Here is a 22213-nt window from a genome sequence, read left to right as displayed (position 1 = left end):
CTATGCAGCCGTAAAAAATGATGAGTTCATGTCCTTTGTAGGGACATGCATGAAACTGGAAAACATCATTCTCAGTAAACTATCGCAAGGACAAAAAACCAAACACCACATGTTCTCACTCATAGGTGGGAATTGAACAATGAGAACTCATGGACACAGGAAGGGGAACATCACACTCTGGGGATTGTTGTGGGGTGGGGGTAGGGGGGAGGGACAGCATTAAGAGATATACCTAATGCTAAATGACGAGTTAATGGGTGCAGCAAACCACCACGGCACATGGATACATATGTAACAAACCTGCACATTGTGCACATGTACCCTAAAACCTAAAGTATAATAATAAAATAAAATAAAATAAATTGCCACGCCACCTCAGACTTCAGCAACCACCACCCTGACCGGTCAGCAGCTATCAACATTGAGGCAAGACCCTTTATCAATATAAAGATTACAAATCAAAATAAATAAATAAATAAAATGAAATCATGGTTGGTAGGTACACAATCTCAGAGAAAATACAGGGAGTTAAAAAATGTCATTAAATAATTAAACCCAGTTTTATTTTCCATTCATAGCAGCAAAACACAATTAAATGTTGAAAGGACAATTTTAAAAAGCAAATAAGACAAAGATCATGAAACATGATATGCATTTATTTATTTATTTATTCCTGAAACCCACCTACTAATGTTAAACATTCCAAATTCCAGTTCATGGAGCACTTGTTTTCTTTTACAGCTTTAAAGTTTCTCTTGTTCTGTAAGCAGTCTTTGAATAGTTGAGGTTAGTAAGTGTTCTGATTGTTTTGGAGAAAAGTTCAAAATGTGTAATGAAAAATAATAGTCAAATCCAGAACAATCTACAGAGAAATGGCTACACTTCTTAAAAACAGTAATTGGTATTGAGGAATGTACATCACTAAAAGGGTGGAGTGTAATCAGGTCCTCTCGCTTGATAATATCCTTTGGTACTCACTAGCAGGGAGAGAACACCAATTATTATTGAGCTGTTTTTCATTTAGAGTGCCTGAATGAAATAGTACATGAATATAAAGAGCAAATGCCTAATATTGTTTATATGCATCATCTCAGACTCATAGTTCATGAAACCAAGGCCGGTAACTTGAAAAAGTGGTCGTCCTTTTGTATATACTGTCTATATTGTTTTATAACTTATTTTTTCCAATGAATAATATATTATGAGCAGTTTTCCACTGTGATAATTAAATTTCTATATATAATTTTAGTGGCTAAATTCCCTTTCATTAAATGAATACACCATAGTTTAAACAACTGTTGTTGCACAATTATACTGTTATGTCTTTTTCAACATTTAGATAGTGCTTCAGTACACACTAGCTACCCTTACATTCCTCAGGAAATAATGTCTTGAGATACAATGGGTCAGTTAAACAGGCAAAAAAAAAAAAAAGGCACTTTCTAATTTGCATTTTTATTACTAATTAATTTTTAGTGAAGTTAAATATATTTTTATTGGGCACATAGTTCTTTTGTGAATTTTCTTTAATGGTTCTTTGCCCATTTTTCTATTCGATTATTAATTTTTAATGGATTTCATGGGAACTCTGCATAGTAAGATTAATTACCCCTTTCATTACAATCTTGTCATTTGCTTTTTTTTTTGGTGAATGGCTTTATTGAGGTATAATTGGCATATTATAAACTGAATGTATTAAATGTACTATCTGATAAGTTTAGGCATTTATACACCTGGGAGACTATTGCCTCAATCAAGATAATGAACATATTTCATCCCCAAAAGTTACTTTGTGCCCTTTTGTGCTCTGTTGCTTCCTCACCCTTATCCCAGGCAACCACTATAAATTAGTTTGCATTTTCCAGAATTGTATATAAGCGAAACTGTATATACCATGTACTCTCTTATTATCTGGCTCCTTTCACTTATAATTACTTTGATAAATCTGTGTTTTAGCATTTATTAGTCGTTTATTCTTTATATTGTTGGGTGTTGTTTAATTGTATGGCTATGCCACAGTTTGTTTATCCATTCACCTGTCAATGGACATTGGGGTTGTATCCAGGTTTTAGCTAGTACAAATAAAGCTGCTCCAAATATTCACATACAAGTCTTTGTATGGACATATGCCTTCATTTCTCTTGGACAAATTTCTAGGAGCAGAAGGGCTGGATCATATTGCAGATGTATGTTTGACTTCTTAAGAAGCTGCCAGACTATTTTCTAAAGTGGTTGCGCCATTTAACATTTAACATTCCCACCGTTAGTGTATCAATGTACTTGCCAACTTTGAAATGGCCAATCTTTTGAATTTTAGCCATCTAATATCCATGCAGTGCTATTTTATTGTGGTTTTAATTTGCTTTTCCCTAATGATTAATGATACTGAGCACCTTTTTTTGCATGCTTGCCATCCATATAATTTCTTCAGTAAATTGTCTTTTCAAATCTTTTGTTCATTTCTTAAATTGTCCTATTTGTTTTCTGATTATTGAGTTTTGAGATTTCTTTGTGGTTTGTGTATACAAGTATTTTATCAGGCATACGATTTGCAGGTATTTTCCCCCAGTCTGGTTTGTTTTCTAATTGTCTTAACAGTTTAAAGAACAGAAGTTTGAGATTTTCATGAAGTTCAAATTATCAGCTTGTTCTTTTATGCATTTTAGTGTTTTATCTAAGAAATCTTTGCCTAACCCAAGCTCACAAAAGTGTTCTCTGTTTTTTTCTAGAAGTCTTATAGCTTTAGGTTTTACATTTAGATCTGTGGTTCATTTTGAGTTACTTTTGTACATGTTGTAAAGTATAGATCAAAGTTCATTTTTTTCACATATGAATATCCAACTATTCTAACACCATTTGTTGGAAAAACTGTCTTTTCTCCACTGAATGGCATTTATACTTTGTCTATACACCCTGGGCACTCTCTACTATTCTGTTGATCTATTTACGTATCTTTATGCCAGTAGCAAACTGTGTGGATTACCGTAGCTTTATAAGATTTGAAGTCAAGTATTCTGTTCTTTTTCAAAGTTGTTTTGGCTGTTCTAGGTAATATTCATTTCCATGTCGATTTTAGAATTCATTTTAAAATTTCTCCAAAGATAACCTGCTGGAATTTTGAGTGGGACTACATCGAATCTACAGATCATTTGGGGAGAATTTACATCTTACCAATATTGAGTATGCCACCCCATGAACACAATGACAAATTGCTTTGTCACTTTCTCTCAGCAGTAGTTTTAGTTTTCAGTATACAGGTCTTTCACATCTTTCTCCTTTTTTTTCTCAAAGTATGTCATGTTTTTTATGCCATAGTAAATGGCATATATATTTTTTTAATTTCAATTTTTGGTTCTTAATTGCTTGTTTATAGACATATAGATGATTTTTGTGTTCCGATCTCGTCTCCTGCAACATTGCTAAAGTCAATTCTAGTGCCTTGTTTTTTTAGATTCCATTTAGAATTTTTACACAGATATAGAGCCAGGACCTCAGAGAGAGAACCTCCTTAAATTTTGCTGCCTGTGTGCCTCACTTGCCTTACTCCACTTTAGCTCTACCTAGACAATCATGTCTGCAAAGACAGACAGTTTTTTTTTTTTCTTTTATACAGTTTGTCCATTTTTCGGTAGTTTCGAGCAGCAGAGTAAATCTAGTCCCTACTCCATTTTGGTCAGAAATGGAAGAACCCTATTACATCATTTCCTTTTTAATTTTTGTTGTGATAGTTTATTTATATATTTAAGTCTTAAATATGATTTAAAAATCGCATAGTCCCAGCTACTTGGGAGGCTGAGGCAGGAGAATGGTGTGAACCTGGGAGGCGGAGCTTGCAGTGAGTTGAGATCGCGCCACTGCGCTCCAGCCTGGGCGACAGAGTGAGAATCCGTCTCAAAAAAAAAAAAAAAATCATGTTAGCTCTGTCATCCAGTCTTCACTGGAATGCAGTGGCAGCCTTGACCTCCAGTCTCAAGCAATCCTCCCACCCACCTCAGCCTCCTCAGTAGCTGGAAACTACAGGCACATGGCACCCTGCCCGGTTAATTTTTCAATTTTTTATAGAGACAGGGTCTCACTGTCTTGCCAGGGCTGGTCTCTAACTCCTAGGCTCAAGTGATCCTCCCACTTCAGCCTCCCAGAGTGCCAGGATTAAGGCATGAGACACTGTGCCTGGCCAGTTTTTTTATTTTAATGAAGACTCTTTAAATGTTCATGTTACAAAATCTGTTCATTGGTCCATAAGAATGTTGACAATTATTAACCTTTTCTGACTCAGGTAATCCTTCGATGGATAACCTGATAAAAATTATGAATCTGCTTTCCAGAAACGCTTATATAAACACACTCACATTTCCATAGTAATTTCAGTAGTCCATAGACTCCCTGAAGGTTCATCCATTGATTCCATATTATGAATCCCTGTTTTGAGATTTCTTTTTTTCATGTCACATTTAGGAAGGCTTTCCATTTCAAGATTATATAACTAAGGAAATACTTTTTTAAGTGATAAGTTTATATATTTTTTCTCCTTTGTATATATAGACAGACATTTAAAATTTTTCAAGTTCATGTGTTTTAAATGATCAAATGAGGCAATATGTAAGTGATAGCACCCCAAAAAATACAAAGTGCAGCACAGATGCTACCGTGCTCGTTATTATCATCATCATCATCATTATCAATCATCATCAAAACATTCACCCTTTGAGCTATCTTCGTCACTCTAAAGAATTAAATCCAAAATAAGAATTATGTTAAGAAACGAAGTCAGCTATGAAAGTAATTATTCTTGCATGATCTATAAGGGAGAACAGAGTACACTATAAATAGAGTTATCTTTTGTTATCTATAGAGGACTGGTTCCAGAACCCCTGGGGATACCAAAAATCTATGGATGCTGAAGTCACTTATATAAAATGTCATAGTTTTTGCATATAATCTGTAGACATCTTCTCTCATACTTGGAATCATCTGTAGATTACTTATAATACCTAATATAGTATAAATGCTACGTAAATAGTTATCATACTGTAGTTTTTATAGTATTGTTATTTTTTTCTGAATATTTTTTATCCATAGTTGGTTGAATTCATGGATGGGGAACCCACAGATACAGAGGGCCAACTGTATTCAGTATAAGAGAATGTGTAAAAAAAAATTACGGCGCTTCATTAAATGAGATACTGTAAAACATTTAATAATGATAATTACATCATTGTAGAAATATAAGAAATACTTGCATTTAAATTGAGAAATGTTAAATTGTATTTACATTGCAATATCTTACATAGAATGTGTGTGTAAAAATTAAGAAGGGTACAGAAATATGAAAATAGTTGTTTTAGAGAGGCTTGTGAATAAATATTATTTTAACATTTCCCTTAATTCTGTTATGCCTTTGATTTTTTAGTATTATTTTTCTATATACATATATTTAAAGTTAAAATACATATATTTATACTAACTTTAATTTACATGGCCTTCACAGCTCAATTATAATGCTGCCTGACCTGAAATTCTATTTCCTTCGTTATGATTTTATAGCATCGAATAATTTCAAATTTTGCTAATCATGGTGTCTTATTATTACCCAGTTTTTAAGATGTGTTATGCAGTTTCTGATTATTTGTTGAATGCTACAGTTTTAGGGCTTGATTATGCTTTTGCTATGATGATTTAACTAATTATGGATTCATTTCTTCAGTTGCCCAGCAGGAGGCTGAAATGTTCAAACGCTACAATGGAACATTTCCATTACCTGGAATACACCAAAGTCAAGATGCCCTATGTACCTGTCCAAAACTACCCCATCAAGGCTCTTTTCAGATTGATGAATTTGTCCACACTGAAAATTCTTCAACAAAGATGCAGCTAGTAAAACAGAGGCTTGAATCTGTCACAGTAAGTTTATTTTATGCAGTTGAAACTTTTAAACTATTTCCTGTTTTACATTGCCATGCCAATAAATATTCATTTAATGAAGTAAGTTAATTACTTAAAATTAGACCTTCTTATACTTTTATGGTTCCTTTCAGGTACTTATTCCTAAATCCTTAATTGCAACAGACAACCTGAATTTAGGATAATCTATCATGTTGGTCTGACTTGATATCTCTGTAAAGACTAGCCCAGCACCTAGTGATCAGGGAGGGCTCTGAACCAGATGACCACACCTAGGGCTTAGCATATGGGTATGACTCCATCTCCTAGGAAAGAAAGAGAAACTGTGACTTTATCAGCCCAGCATGGTGGCGTACACCTGTAATCTCAGCCACTCAGGTGGCTGAGGCACAAGAATCACTTGAACCCAGCAGGCAGAGGTTGCAGTGAGGCGAGATCGTGCCACTGCACTCCAGCCTGGGTGACAAAATGAGACTGTGTCCCCGCTTCCCCAAAAAAGGAAAGTAAGTAAAGGCAAAGCATATCTTAAAATGCTTTGCTGTAAGAAACAGAATATTTAGAGTGTGTTCTCAATAAAATGGAAGAAAACAGAATTTCTGTTAATGAAGAGATGAGAGTCCCAAGATTTTGATTTTAAAAAGACATATAAGATAAAATGAATTTAAAGAAAATCAAAAGATAAGCTTCAATTAATTCCACATTGCAAATGGTAAAAGAGAAAGTTGACACTTTAAAATACCAGATCAATAGTGTAGCACAGAGAACTAATTTCAGAAGCACATAAGAATACAGAATAAAAGAGATAGGTGAAAACTATGGTTAAGAGTGTAGCTCTGGGGTCCAGCTGCTTAGGCATAGGAATGGCGTAGGCTTCAACTTGTGCCAGCTTTTTGACTGGAGAAGTTTAAGTAAAATTGGTTTTCCTCATCTATAAAATGAGGTGGTTTTTGGTTGTTTTGTTTTGTTTTAATTTAGAGACAGGGTCTCACTTTGTGGCCCAGGCTGGAATGCAGTGGTGTGATCATTGCTCACTGCAGTCTCAAGCTCCTGGGCTCAAGCAATTCTCCTGCCTCTGACTCTTGAATAGCTGGGACTGTAGGCACACACCACCAGGCCTGGCTAATTTAAAAATTTTTTTTTGTAGAGACTGGGTCTTGGTATGTTGCCCAGGCTGGTCTCCAACTCCTAGCCTCAAGCAGTCAGCAGTCCTCTTGCCTCAGCCTCCCAGAGTATTGGGATTTCAGGCATGAGCCATTATGGAGATTGTAGTATTTCTTACCTTACAGGATTTTTAAGATTCAGCAAGACCCTAAAAGTAAACCTTTTAACAGGGTGTCTGATACATAGTACCACTGATAAATGTTAGTTATTATTGTTGATAATGAGAGAAGAGATGAATATGAGATAGATTGTGCGCATGGTTGATCAGTGTTCTTAAAGAAGAGACCAGCATGTGTGAAAAGAGATAACAAAGATCAAATACAAAAGGCCTTCCTGTGCTAAAGTCCCAAATCTGTAAAATGAAAGTATCTATTACCAGACCAATTAATGAAAAGATGCCAGTATCTTAGAAATATCCTAGTGAAATCGTTTGATTTTTAAAGATTTCTTACAGAAAATTCATAGATATAATGGGGGGAAAGAAAAGTCTGGTTATCTACATAGGAACTAAGCTATCTTCGAACTTCTCCGTAAGAACCAAAGTAATAATGAAGCTGAAATAATACTAGTAGTATAATTCAAAATCACTAAGATAGAAAGATAAATCAGTGGGGAAAGGAAGAATTGTTCCCTTGTATGGTGTTGGGAAACCTTGTTAACTATGAGTGAACTGAAAAATACAGTCCATTTACATCTCTTATCTTAGGTCACTCACCTAAATCAAATTCTCATTTACTAAGGAGTTAAATATGAAAGTCCAGCTCTTTTTAAAAACTAGGGAAATACGCTTGCAAATATTTCTCAAATGAATGAAAACATACTAATTTTAAAAGCAGTGGAAAATCCTCTCCCAAAATATTAATAGATTATTGACATAGAATTTTAAATTTCTCTGTTTAAAAATATAAGGATGTGTATATTTGTGTGTATATACAAAACATACAAACACACACATATATGTGCAACAAACACCAGCCTGGGGAAATGTTTACATAAAATGTATTAAAGAAGCAGCCCTTTTAACATGCAAAAAATTAAACAGTAAAGAAAAATAGTAAACCTTTAACAAAGAAATGGGTAAAAGAAATAAACTGTTCTTCTAAAAGGAGGCGATAGAAATGTTTCATATGCGTGTTTTAAAAGTTCTATCTCACTACTCATAAGAAAAGTACCACATAAACCAGGTATTGCCCATAAAATTGGAAAATAGATCATGAAAATGATGAGGAGGAAGATGCTTTGTTAAAGGTAGTGTAGCAATCTGTTAGTGAAAATTCCTAGAAAATTTTTCTCAAAGATAAATGGTCAAATGTAGTAAGAAGCCTAAGCATCCTGAAAAATATCTTTGACCATACTTTTAGTAGAATTAAGTGGAAGTCCTTTTATTAGAATTACTTTGAGCTCCTTGAAGACAGGGGCTGTGCAGCCTTGTTCATTGTTTTATTCTTACCTTCTTTAATAAATACTATCCCTTTTCTTGCTTCCTTGATAGAGATCTTGATTAAACTATACAAGGAACTACATTGAGACAGCTTTAGTTCTGACTATGCTCTCTTCCTCTCTCCTTTTCTTTATAGAGACTTGAAGGTGTACCAGGATGCAGATTACATTCCATCTCTGGGTTTAGATTTAACCTAAACCCAGAATAAATGTAGGAATAGAGAAAAATATATATATTTCTTAGTTAACTTTTAGAATATATAACTATAAATTAATAAATTTATTTCAATATTGCAGTTCTTTGTATTTTATCATTTTTAATATAATCAAATAATGCATGCTGTTCCAGATTTTAAAAGGAAGTCTGAATAGATACATTGAGCTTTAAAGATGAAGAGAAACATATTTCTTCACCAGGAAAAAAAAGAAAATGTGTTCCTTGTCTCAAAACTTGCATGGCAAAGTAACTTCATCTACAGGCATAAAAACAACTCACCAACAGATTTATAAAAACAAGTTTCCTACAGTCTATCGGTCTTTTTACTGTAAAACTTAACATCCTGGAATCACCTAAGTCTTGTAGCTTTTTTCTAATTTCATTTTATATACCTGTCGTCCTCAGATAAATGAAAGGATGTAAGAACTAAAGAAAGTAGATGTAAAGGAAAAATAAAATCAGAAAAATTTTTTTTTTTTTGAGACGGAGTCTCGCTCTGTCGCCCAGGCTGGAGTGCAGTGGCGCAGTCTCAGCTCACTGTAAGCTCTGCCTCCTGGGTTCACGCCATTCTCCTGCCTCAGCCTCCTGAGTAGCTGGGACTACAGGCGCCCACCACCATGCCTGGCTAATTTTTTTTTTGTATTTTTAGTAGGCTAATTTTTTGTATTTTTTATTAGAGACGGGGTTTCACCGTGTTAGCCAGGATGGTCTTGATCTCCTGACCTTGTGATCCGCCCACCTCGGCCTCCCGAAGTACTGGGATTACACGCATGAGCCACCGTGCCCGGCAGAAAAATGTTTTTTAAGAAATGAAATCAAAGGCAAGAGAGAAGCAAATTGATAATTTATTATAAAAAAATTTACTTTGAATTATTACTTTATTTAGCTTTTACCATGTCTTTTTAAAATTATTTAGAGAATATGTCTGCTTTGGTATTGAGGCAGATAGAAGCTGCCTTTGGAAATGAAAGTTTTGCTCTGGTTTTTAAAAACCGTTATTTTTCCTTTGTTGAGAGAATTCACTGAATTTATTTTTCTGATGCTATCTGCATTGTATTTTCTTTCAGAATGTACATAGTATGTATGGGAATAAAAACAAAATGTCATCTTTATTCCCATGGCAGCCTCATTCTATATTTTGCAAACATTTAGGTTGACTGAATTCCCACCTTTTGTCATTATGCCTTTTCTCTTGTTTCTTGCAATTGTATTTCAGTAGACCACAAATTCCTTTTTTTATTTATTGGTTATCACAATAGGAATGTTTTTCTAATAAATTATGGTACATGTTTAGGGTGTAATTTTTGTGGGGTGTGTGTGAGTGAGTTGCATAATAAATTCAGTTCAGCAGGTATATAATAGGTGTTTAGGCATTGATGTGTAAAAGATACAAAAAATAGATAATTGTCGGTTATTGGGAGCATTACCATTTAGTCATAATATAAGTCACTTAATTATTTCATTATTAGCACACTTGACTGCATGTTGCTGCCACAGCAATACCTAACAGCATTCTGCAACCCAGGTAAGACTTCACAGGTGGACAGTATCTTGAGAGCATTGGTAAATCTCATTCCAAGTTTTCAGATGCAGAAATTTGATTTTATCAGTGCATCCAGTGTTGCTCAGAATCTGTAGTATCTATTAAGATTAATCAGTCCTACAAAAAGTTGATTAATAAATGAGAATCCATGAAAATACACCTTATAATATAATAAAAAGTAGACCATTCTGGCAGCCTGAACACTAAAGATCTCGTCCTATCTAAATTTAACCTGAAGCCCAGGCTAATGATCACAGAACTGATTGCTAAGTAGAGCCATAGGAGTATGGATTGAATGGGTTTGAAAATGTTTTATGCCGATTTTGAAAAAGGATTTATTTTCTCTACCCCAGAGGAGATACCACCGTATATATTGATTAATGATAACTAACATCTGTTTAATTATTAGTAATAATTGATATATTTCTGGCACTGTGCTAAATAAAGGCTTTACATTTTATTGTATTTAATTCTCAAACTGTCCTATAGGGGTGAGTATTATTCCCATTTTCCAGAAGAAGATTTTGAGGCTTACAGAGATCAAGCCACATAACCAAGATCACACAAGTAGTAAGCACTGGAGCTGGGATTCAGCCCAGGTAGTTGGACTCCCATGTCCACAATCAGTTTAACTGTCTCCTTTTAGTGACTGAATTACTGATATGCTTTAGACACAGTATCTGGCTCTTAGAAATTTCTAGATTAAAAAATAGATATTCCAGATTTTGAGCAACTGTGGATGCACTGATAAAATCAAATTTCTGGATCTAAAAACTTAGAATGAGATATACTGATGTTCTCAAGGTACTGTCCACCTGTGAGGTCTTACCTAGGTTGCAGAATGCTTTTGGGTATTGCTGTGGCAGCAACATGCAGTTAAGTATGCTGATAAATAATTAAATGATTTATATTATGACTAAATGGTAATGCTCCCAATAACTGAGAATTACCTATTTTTTTCAGTTCTCTTTTTTTTCTAAACTCCATGTTGATTATGACCATTTTTCACTAGCTCTGTACTAGGCTGATGATATATGCTGGCTAACTCCTAATTGGACTGGACTTGAGTATTTTTTTTTCTTTTTCTTTTTTTCTTTTCTTTTTCTTTTTTTTTTTTTTTTTTTTTTTTTGAGATGGAGTCTCACTCTGTCACCCAGGCTGGAGTGCAGTGGCACGATCTTGGCTCACTACACCCTCCACCTCCCAGGTTTAAGTGATTCTCCTGCCTCAGCCTCCCGAGTAGCTGGGACTACAGGTGCACACCACCACGCCTAGCTGATTTTTGTATTTTTAGTAGAGACGGGGTTTCACCACGTTGGCCCAGGATGGTCTCGATCTCTTGACCTCGTGATCCGCCTGCCTCGGCCTTCCAAAGTGCTGGGATTACAAGGCATGAGCTACTGCACCCGGCCAGACTTGAGTATTTTTACTGTCTCCTTAGCAGCAGATTTTCAAATTGTCCATAATACACCGACTTTTACTAGTTTCTCTTTCAAAATGATCTTTTCTTGGCCTTGTACCATGAATTGTACAGAGTTCCTTTCTGTAGCTCTTTCAATAATAGTCATATTTTATCATTTAGTAGTATTTACTATTTAATATTAGATTTCATCTGATACAAATAATATGGGAATGATATTTATGGCTATTATTATTTATAAAGATAATTATATATTGCAGTTAACTCAGCGTGTGTCTTTTACACCTGTTAGTGTTCTAGCATAGAATTTTATTATTCTGTTGATTGAAGAGCAAGTTTTTTTTGAGGCAGATAACCTGTGAGCCCTCAGGAGTTTCACAGTGCCATTTGTTTGGGCAAGTTAGATTTACCTTGAACATGTCATCAAGTCTCTTTCATTGGAAACAATGCAGAGTGACAATGGCAGGATAATGGATAAAGAAACTTCCAAATGCTGATTTAGGTTATTAGAAGATTAACATCTGAGTGTTTTGAAAACAGTCAATACTTTATTTAATGAAATTATGAATACGTCCTTATTTTCCTGTATTTCTTTTAGGAGGTGATACGATCCTGTGCTGCAAAAGTAAGTAGTTTTTATTACCAAGAAGATAACTTTAAAGGTATAGTAATGCTATACCTGGTAATGCTATACCTAGAATGCACCATTCACAGAGTTTGGAACCTTTATAAAAGTTAATCTGATGTGTACTTCCATAATTGGAGCTCAGGTTTATCAAAGAATTACAATACTGGAACCTGATAATTTAGTAAGTAGCTTCACATTTTTAAAGATTTAAGAATACTAAGTGATTGAGATACTTTCAGTAAAGGATCAACAAGGTCATGTCATTCTCTGAGAAAAATTTTATATGATAGTTAATTTGTATAAGACACCAGTCAATATAGTTCCAGTAGATGTATGCTTAGTAAACTGTATAAGCATTGAAATGCATGCAAGCTGTACATAAATGATTTATTGTACTGATAATGCTCTTCTTCATTTATAAGTCTTTCACATTCCTTTTCTCGTTTAACTATACTGTATAATAATCCTGAGAGATGGATTAGATATAATTGTTATTCCAATTTTAGAAAGGAGGAAACTGAGGTTTATTCAGGTTGAGTGATTTGCCCAAGGTCCCAAGTTAGTCTAAAAATCTTAGTGTACAAAAAGGCTCTCGATTAGTAAACAATTTCAACTAAATTGTATCTTAGATGCTTTCAACATAGCAGCTTTCCTCCTTTTACAAGCAAGGTTATTTTATGTATAACTTTTAACTTAGGTGTTGGGAAAATAAGGAGTTGGAATGGCAACATGTGTTCATCCTTTCCTGTCTGTCCACTCCCAAAATTCAGTTGAATAATTAGACATCTATTCATTTAACAAATATAATTATATATCACAAAGAGAAGGTAAAACATCCAGAAGGAAAGAATTAGAATGGTGTTAGTATATTTAGAGACTGCTTCATATAATGTCAGTGCAATGGAATTTTTTTAATTCAGTGGGCACCTACTACCATTTGGTAGTAGACACTTGGAATGCAATAGGCTATTGTCTCTTTCCTGATGGGGCATGTTAGGGAGGGAGGAACGTGTCAGAAAATACAAGACTTACCCTATCACTGAGCTGTCCAGCATCAGTCACAGAACCCATCACTTTTATACCTAATTGTCACAAGTCAACAGGATATGGAATATAGACAAGGGGAAGGAAGACGAGGGGGGAAAAGAGAACAAGCTATATTCTGACTTGGGCTGCAGATGTTCAGGAAACGTTCCTGATAGCAATGATTGGTGTAATGATTGTAGCTCCAAGATTACTAAACCTTCTGAAGTACTCATTGTGTATAAAATCGGAGGCAAAAATACAATTTATTTTCTGACTAGCAATTCAAAGCTATTTTGCTTTAACAAATGTACTGCATACTCTTCTTTTGGAATGCTGTCTGAATGTCCAAAGAATAAAGTGTCCGGCACAGATTGAGCAAGGCTTTATGGAGAACAGCCTCTACTAATCTGGAAACTCCCCAAGGGTGAAGGATCATGCCATTCATCTTCATATCCCTAGTATTTAATAAACATAGAATAAATACTCGTTGAAAAAATGATTAATTTGGAAATGAATCAGTGTCTGGAAAAATTAACCTTACTAGTATCTTCAGTTATTCTTTTTTTATAATAGTTTTATTGAACTATAATTTACATACCATAATGTTCACTCTTTTAAAATATACAGTTCACTGGTTTTTACCATACTCACAAAGTTTTCCAACCATCCCTACTATCTGGTTTTAGAGTTTTTCATCACCCCTGAATGAAGCCCTGTATCTCTTAGCAGTCATTCCCAATTCCTACACATACACACTCCAAATACAAACTCTTGGAACATACCCCAAATTCCTGGCAGCCATTAATATACTTTATAGATTTGGCTAATCTGAACATTTCATGTAAATGAAGTCAGATGATATGTAGTCATTTATAACTGACTTCTTTTACTCAAAATAGCGTTTTCAGGATTCCTCTATTTGTAACATATATCAGTGAACAACTCAGGGGTTAGGGGGACCAACCACCTATGCAGTCAAAAATTAATGTATAACTTTTGACTCCCCAAAAGATTAAGTACTCATAGCCTGCTGTTGACTGGAAGCCTTACTGATAATGTAAACAGTTAGTTAACACATATTTTATATGTTATATTATATACTGTATTCTTAAAGTAAGCCAGAGAACAGAAAATGTTATTAAAATTAAAAGGAAGAGGATATACATTTACTATTCATTAAGCAAAGTGAATCATCATAGAGCTCTTCCTTTGTCTTCACATTGAATAGCCTCAGGAGGAAAATGAGGGTTTGCTCTTGTTATTTCACTAGGGGCAGAGGCAGAAGAGGTGGAGAAGTGGGAAGGGGAGGCAGGAGAGGCAGGCACACTTGGTGTAACTTACTGAAAAAAATCCACCTATAAGTGGACCTGCACAGTTCAAACTCATGTTGTTCAAGGGTCAACTGCCCTACTTTTTATTGCTGAATAAGATTTCATTGTATGAATAGGTTACGTATTGTTATATTTGATCAGTTTATGAACATTTGGGTTGTTTCTACTTTTTAGCTATTAAGATAATACTCCTACGAACACTGTGTGTATAAGTTTTGGTGTGGATATATATTCTCATTTCTATGGGATACGTATCTAGGAGTGGAACTGTTGGGTTATATGGTAACTATGTTTGACACTTTGAAGAACTCCCAAAACGTTTTCCAGAGCATGTGAACCATTTTCGAATTCCTCCAGCAGTGTACGAATGAGGTTCCAGTTTCTTCTCATCCTCATCAACACTTGTATTCTCTTCTTTTGTGGCCATCCTAGAGGGTGAAAAGTGGTTGTATCATAGTGATTTTGATTTGCGTTATCTTTATGACTAATGTTGTTGAGCATTTTTTATGTGCCATTTGTACTTTTTTTCTGGAGAAATGTCTGTTTAAATATTTCACCTGGTTTTACAATTGGGATTTTTTTGTCTTTTTATTGTTTACTTTTAAGTTCTTTATATATTCTAGATACAGGTGTCTTATGAGTTAGATGATTTGCAAATATTTTATCCCATTTTGTGGATTGTCTTTTCACTTTCTTAATGATGTCTTTTGAAACAAAAAGGTTTATGAGGTTCAGTTTATTTTTTCTTTTGTCATTTGCGCTTTTTGTGTTGTAATAAAAACCAATTTTCTAGCCTTGTGTCATAAAGATTTACTCCTATGTTTTCTTCTGAAGATTTTTGTAGTTTTAAATCTTACATTCAGGTCTGTGATTATTTTGCATTAATTTTTGTATATGGTATGATGGACAGGTCCACTTTCATTCTATTCCATGAGGCTATCCAGTTTTCCCAGCACTACTTATTGAAAAGAGTGCTTTGCCCTTTGACTGGTGTTGGCACCCTTGTCAAAAGTCTTTAATCTTAACAACAGAGTATATTTATGCAGTTTATTATCTATTAGATCTAGGATAATAAATTTTCACCAAGTGTCCGTTACATAAGTTTTTGCCCTTCTACAGTATTTTTATACTGTTGAAGGCTCACTTGTTTTTTCCATTAGCATTCTTTAAGCAAGTATTTATTGAGTATCTACCAAGTATTTTTCTAAGTGCCTGGAATATAATAGTGAACAAGAACCTTTTATTGTAGAGAGACACATAATCTTAAAAGGAAACAAATAAGGTAGTTTCAGATAATAAGTGATGTGAAGAAAATAAAATAGGTTCATGGGACAAAGAATGACTGGGAGGGGAAGCTACTCTCAAGAGGATGGTCATAGAAGGCCTTGCTGAGAGAAACACTTGACAAGGAGCTAGTCACGTCCTGCAAAAATCCTCATCTAGGAAGAAAACTGGCATGCTCAAAGAGCAGAAAGAAGACCACTTTGCTTAAGTAATGTAGTGAGCAAGCAAGGGGAAACAATTGTAAACCAAAAAGTATCTGAGATAGATCTCAATCAATTTAGAAGTTTATTTTGCTGAGGTTAAGGACAGGACCCAGAAGAAAAAACACAAATCACAGACACAGTCTGTGGGTCTGCCTTTCTCCAAAGATGACTTTGGGGGCTTCAATATTTAAAGGGAAAAAAACAGGCTAGAGGAGAAAAGAAGGGTATGGTCACATTACTGAATCCTCAAGTTGCAAGAGAAAAGGCGCATGAAGGAGGATAGTCAATTATGTATTCATCTCACACTCAGTAAATTGACGCTTTTCAAAAGATAAGGTGAACATGAAAGCTACCTGTGGAGATATTTAACCTTTTATCTGTAGCTATCTGCTTATGAATAAAAAGAAAAGGAACTTCTTGCATGACTCAGCTTTCAGCTTAATTTTTTTCTTTTTGGCGTTAGATTATAAATTACCTCAGGGAGGAATAACACACATTCTCTTTTTCTGTCTCTTTAAATTGTACAAAATACTGCTTTCGCTTCTAATCTTTATATATCTGTCCCTCCACACACCTCTGTAAGCTTCTTGAAGCCAGGAAACTTCATCTTTTTTTTTTTTTTTTTGAAATATTACATCACCTACCCTAGATGAATATAAATTCAGCCAAGTTGAAGTTTACTGAGTTATGTTTAGTGGAACAATGCTGTAAAGGTAAAGTGGTAATGTAGATTGTAGTCGAATCCACCTCATTATTCACTGAAAACATTTTTTTAAAGGTTCAAAAAATAGAGAATCCAGATAAAATATTTTTTTAATTTTTCTATTTAAAACGTATATTTGGATATTTTTGAGATTTGAGTAGAATAGTGTTTTTCAATTATTTGCAAAGGTTTTAAAAAAAATTTTTTTTAAACATAATTATTTTTTCATGGCATTCCAAAACTGGATAACTGCAAAATAAGATGAGAACTTACGAACACAAAAAGGAAACAACAGACACTGAGGTTTACTTGAGGGCGAAGGGTGGGAGGAGAGAGAGGAGCAGAAAAGATAACTATTGGGGACTGGACTTAATACCTGCGTGATGTAATAATCCATACAAGTCCCTGTGACACAAGTTTACCTATGCACCCCCAGACCTAAAAGAAAAGTTTTTTTAAAGAGATTTATTATTTGGGCACTATTTGGAAGACTGGCTTAACTGGAGGAGTAGTACAAACTATAGTAATCTATATGTGGAGCGTGGTGAGCAATCTAGTATGAGTCCCAGCTTTCTGGCCTTGGCAAGTAAGTGGAGAATGATGGCTTTCCCTAAGACAGTAAACAGTGGGACAAAGGTTAATTTAGTTCTGAACTTAATGATCAGGAGATGTGTTTTAGATTTAAGAAACATCAACATTAGAAGGCAGATGAATTGATGAAAACAAATGTTTCTGCCCAGTGTAATTATGTGATGTGAAGGAAGAAGAGGAGCTCAGTGGATCTAACGAATAGCACTGATGAGGAATGGCTGGACACAGCAGGATAACCAAGAGAAGATGGCTCCCCAGAAAGAAAGATAGAAGGATAGAGGCCTAAATGAATCTGCTGAATTTGATCATTTGAAGTCCAGGGTTACCATAAGTCCAATTTAGTTTTATCATGGAGACAAGCTTTGTTGTACCCAGTTGAAGACTGAAGGATTCAGATATATGGATTGCAGTTGTGTGCTGTTTTTCAAGGAGTTTAGCTTTTAACAAAGCTTAAGGAAGTAAGGGAATCAGAGGGAGAGTTTTAGTTGGTTTGTTTACTCTTTGTTTTTGTACTAAAATAGAAGGGTCTGTGCTTCTAGCCTGCGGGGAAATAGCCAGTAGGAATTTGAAAGTAGAATTTGTTTTTTGTTTTGAAGCGGGATCTTCCCTGTCACCCAAGCTGAGTGCAGTAGCGTCATCACAGCTCAATGCAGCCTCGACCTTCTGGGCTTAAGCAGTTCTCCTGCCTCAGCCTCCTGGATAGCTGAGACCACAGGTGTGCACTGCCACTCCCAGCTAATTTTTTATTTTTTTGTAGACATGACGTCTCACTGTGTTGCCCAGGCTGGTCTTGAACTCTTGGACTCAAGTGATCCTCTTGCCTCAGCCTCCCAAATTGCTGGGATTATAGGCATTAGTTGTTGGGCCTGGCCTGAAAGTAGAATTTGGAAGAGCTTTAAGGATAACCCTAAGGGGACTGAGGGATGAATCTTGAACAGAATGCTCCTCTTCCTCTAACCCTAGAAGTAAAGACATAAGGATAGGTGCGAGAGGTCCATTCTTTCATAAGTTTGGAAATGAGAAGTTCAGGGGTTCAAGACCAAATTTTCTCTGTGAAGCAAGGCAGTGAACTAAGAGAGAAAAGGAGGTAAAGGTTTTGAGAAAACCAAGATGCATTGAGGTAAATTGCTTTACCCTAAGGAATATTGCTGGATAATTGGTTTGAGCCAGGACTAGATCTTAATTTTGAAATTGACATGAAGGTGTCATATCAGTAATCTATGAACCATCAGTCCTTGGTACCTATCAGAGGTTCCAGAATCATGATTAAATATAACCAAAACACTTGATAGTGACTGATTCAAATTTGAATACTGGTTTTAGCTAATGTAGTAGCAATGAACTGGTTTGGGGGTAAGATTTTTCTGGTATCTTATTGCTGTAGAAATTTTTCTTTAATAGTTACAGCATTTTCTTCCAAATCCCTCACTTCTCTGTCCTGGCTTGTAAAGAAAACATCTGAGGAGAGGTCATATTTGAATTGCCCTTTATAATACCGTAGGCTACTCATTGCTTAGACTTTACTAAGCTAGAAATCACAAGAGCTTAAGCTACTCTTAAAGTTTATATTATGAGAATGTAAAAGATACCTGACTTCAAATATCTTGAACCTCACTTTGGCTCAAGTTTTCTGTTTAACTTTTTCTTTAATGCTGGTATTTTAATTTTTACAACAGATACATGATTTGCAAAAAAAAAAAAACTTCCTGGATATTATTGTTTTCTTTTTTCTGATGCCACCAGAACTGCCATCAGATTAAAATATTATCTGCATTATTGTTCAGATTAGTGGAAAAATATGACAGCTGTCTGGCAAAGAGAGATGAATTTGTGAACTTTTAAGTATACAGACAGCATTAACATTCTTTTGGTTATAATTTAAAACCAACTTGAGATATCATCACAACTTGAAACTTCATAAACAATTCTTCAGGTGAATGTAGCATGTTATCTAAAATTAGCTAAAAGGGTAGACTTGTAAGTATACATGGAAATGAGTACTATGTTCCATGGTTTTAAATTTTAACTAATCACTAAAAGAGAAACTGTCAGCTTGCTTGATATTGTGCATTCAATTTTATGTTCAGAGCAGCAAGTTTTTTAACAGGAAAATTAACGCCCATCTAGAGAATTAGTAATTTGCATATTTTGCTTGTCTGCTTATACCCTGAAAGAGTAGGCAAAACAGTTTTATGATTAACTTGGCAGAAGTTCCAGATGATTTTTTTTCTTTATTATGAATTTCATTAAATTTTTATGCTTTTAGTTTTCTCCAATATGGAGGTATTAAACTGACTTTGGCAGACTGTGGTTTTTGCATGAAGCAAACAGAAAAGGGTGTTGTGAAAAGAGGGTAGATTGGTATAGGGTAGACTATCTTAACCAACCTTTCTGTTGTTGTAAAATTATTAAGCAATTCTTTTCCACAGCACATATTTCAAAAATAGATATTGCTTCACTCTATTTAATGGTTACTATTATTTTTCTTCCTCTAAATGGAATAATAAATATGTATGAGCTAGCTTTGAAAATGATTTAAGTTCTAATTTCAAAACAAATCGCTAACAATAACAATAATAATTAAGAGTTACCCCAAATTTTAGAAATTGTCTGCTCTGTTACATTGCTACTCTCATCGCTTTATGGACATTTGAATAGTCTGTAAAAAAATATGTCAAGAAAGATCAGAATTATAAAAATGTTTAGGAAGAACATATAATTATAGATTTTAGGTTTTTTTAAAAAAAGAAAAAACATTTTGTTTTAAAAGAATGGCAAGTCTTTCTGTTTGAACAGAGGCATTTAAGTATCATATTTTAACTTTCCTGGTATTTTTTGTTTTTAACACAAATTTCTGAAGAAGAAGGCTGTAAATGGCTATTGGTGTGTATCTATATAGATATCTATATAGATGTGGATATATGTAGGTGTGTATGTGTGTGCAAAGATGTGTGCGTATATAGATATATCTTCATTTCTCCAGCATACACCTGTTTGCACCAGATTTTTAAATGCATTACTTGATTTTAAGATAAAAATTTTCAGGAAGTAAAAGTGAGAAATGATTCCAAAAAGAAGTGAATTAAATAGTTAAGTGATAAATATGTTCTTTTCCATTTGAAAGCACAGAACTCTGAAAAATTGGCTATATCATCATACTACATCATAAATACCTAATTACCCTTTCTTCTAGTGATGTTAATAATAACTAATATAACACCTTATTTATATACTACTTTATGGTTTGCTCTTGCCAATATATTCTATTTAATCTATTTCTTATTTAATGTTCATTAGTGCTTTATGGTTAACATACGAATAGCACTTTATGATACCAGTTCATCATTATTGCTTTCTTGGCACATTCCCATTGAAGTATAGATATTATTTTTCTTATCTCCATTTAAAGATGGAAAGGGAAGCTCAAAGATACTAAATGAGTTTGTTGTTTTAGGTATTGTATCACTATAACTGGTCAATTTTGATCTGTATTTAATGGATTTTGATAGAATTTTTAAAGCTGGGTGATATTTTAGGACTGATGTGGTATTTGACCCCTCCAACTACTTTGGAAAATACTTTTATTTTTTAATGAGATGACATAATAGTTTAGTTACTTTAGAACTATATTAACATATGGTCTTAATTGACTTTTTCACTGAATTTGCTAACTCTTTGCTCTAAGAGAAAAACCTAAACTAAGATATACTGTTTATTATCGCTGTTTAAAAGCAAAAATAGAAAAAAAAATTTACAAACATGTAAATAATGAATCAGATAAAGGGCATGTAACGAGAGCCTGGTATTGTCTCATACAGAACATCAAAAGGAAAATTTTAAATACTTGCACAGTAGAAGTCCTCTGTATGATTTTCATTATTTAAACAAAAAAATGGGAAAGGGGCTGTTTTAATATAGTAATATTTATATGCCATAAATTATCATTTTGTTAATTTACAGATTACCTTTTTGAAGTGAATTAGAAATCAGACTGTCAGTTTCTCCAAAATAGATCACATTTTATTGTGGTTTTTGAAAGTAATGAAAAAGATTAAATGATTGATTTGTTAATAATGAAAAAAAGATACAATTTTTTTCTGAAACGAATCCTGATTTACAAGATGAATTTGCCTATAAACATTTCAAGCTTTTTCAGTGAACTATTTATTTTCCTGCAAGAGCTATAGTTAAAATGTTGTGTTTATTATGCATTTCATTTCTGTGAGGCTAGTGTGCACTCAGATAATCATACTAGGTTTTGTATGTTATAGAGCATTGTATTTACTTACAGAAATTGTCCTTGTTATTTTAATGATATTTTTAAATAGTATCCTAAGAGTAAGGTGTTTTGCTGCAATGGAAACTATTTCACATGGCAAGTTAGGTTACAGCTGTGTTATCTGTGTCACCATGATGTATATAAACATGAGTAGTACAGGTGTTTTCTGTGTATCTCTGAAAAGGAAGTACTTGCTGTTTCACTAAAATGCTAGGGAAATGTGAATATGAAACATTTTTACTCTTCCTTAATTGAACCAGTCAAGAGTCATTTTTATTTCTTGCATTTCTTTGCATAACTTAAGACCACTCTAAGTTATTAATAATGTCAAGTCCATGGTAAACTTAGTAAGGCTGATTTATTTTCATGTAGCTATGTTCTAATTACTATTATATTTTTTCCTTGATGAAAATGATTCTCTCTTGTAAACTTTACAAACTGACCATATACATCATTACCACTCCTTTTGACCTATCATGTGTCCTG

General features: G+C 34.1%; 1 protein-coding gene across 13 annotated transcripts in view; it reads left to right on the top strand.

Annotated features, from left to right (window-relative positions):
* Positions 1 to 22213, top strand: part of AHI1 (Abelson helper integration site 1) — a 226949-nt gene that overhangs the window by 87372 nt on the left and 117364 nt on the right. For all 13 annotated transcript variants that reach the window (XR_004029367.1, XR_004029366.1, XR_004029365.1 and 10 more), the window contains 2 exons: positions 5705 to 5901; positions 12281 to 12307. Coding sequence is in view for 9 of the 13 variants with exons in the window: in XM_030809724.1 (XP_030665584.1) it covers positions 5705 to 5901; positions 12281 to 12307 (224 nt within the window). In the remaining 4 variants the exon portion in view is untranslated. The remainder of the gene's footprint in view (positions 1 to 5704; positions 5902 to 12280; positions 12308 to 22213) is intronic.

The sequence above is a fragment of the Nomascus leucogenys genome, chromosome 3, assembly GCF_006542625.1.
Source record: "Nomascus leucogenys isolate Asia chromosome 3, Asia_NLE_v1, whole genome shotgun sequence".
Lineage (NCBI taxonomy): Eukaryota > Metazoa > Chordata > Mammalia > Primates > Hylobatidae > Nomascus > Nomascus leucogenys.
This window is presented reverse-complemented; position numbering and strand designations above follow the sequence as displayed.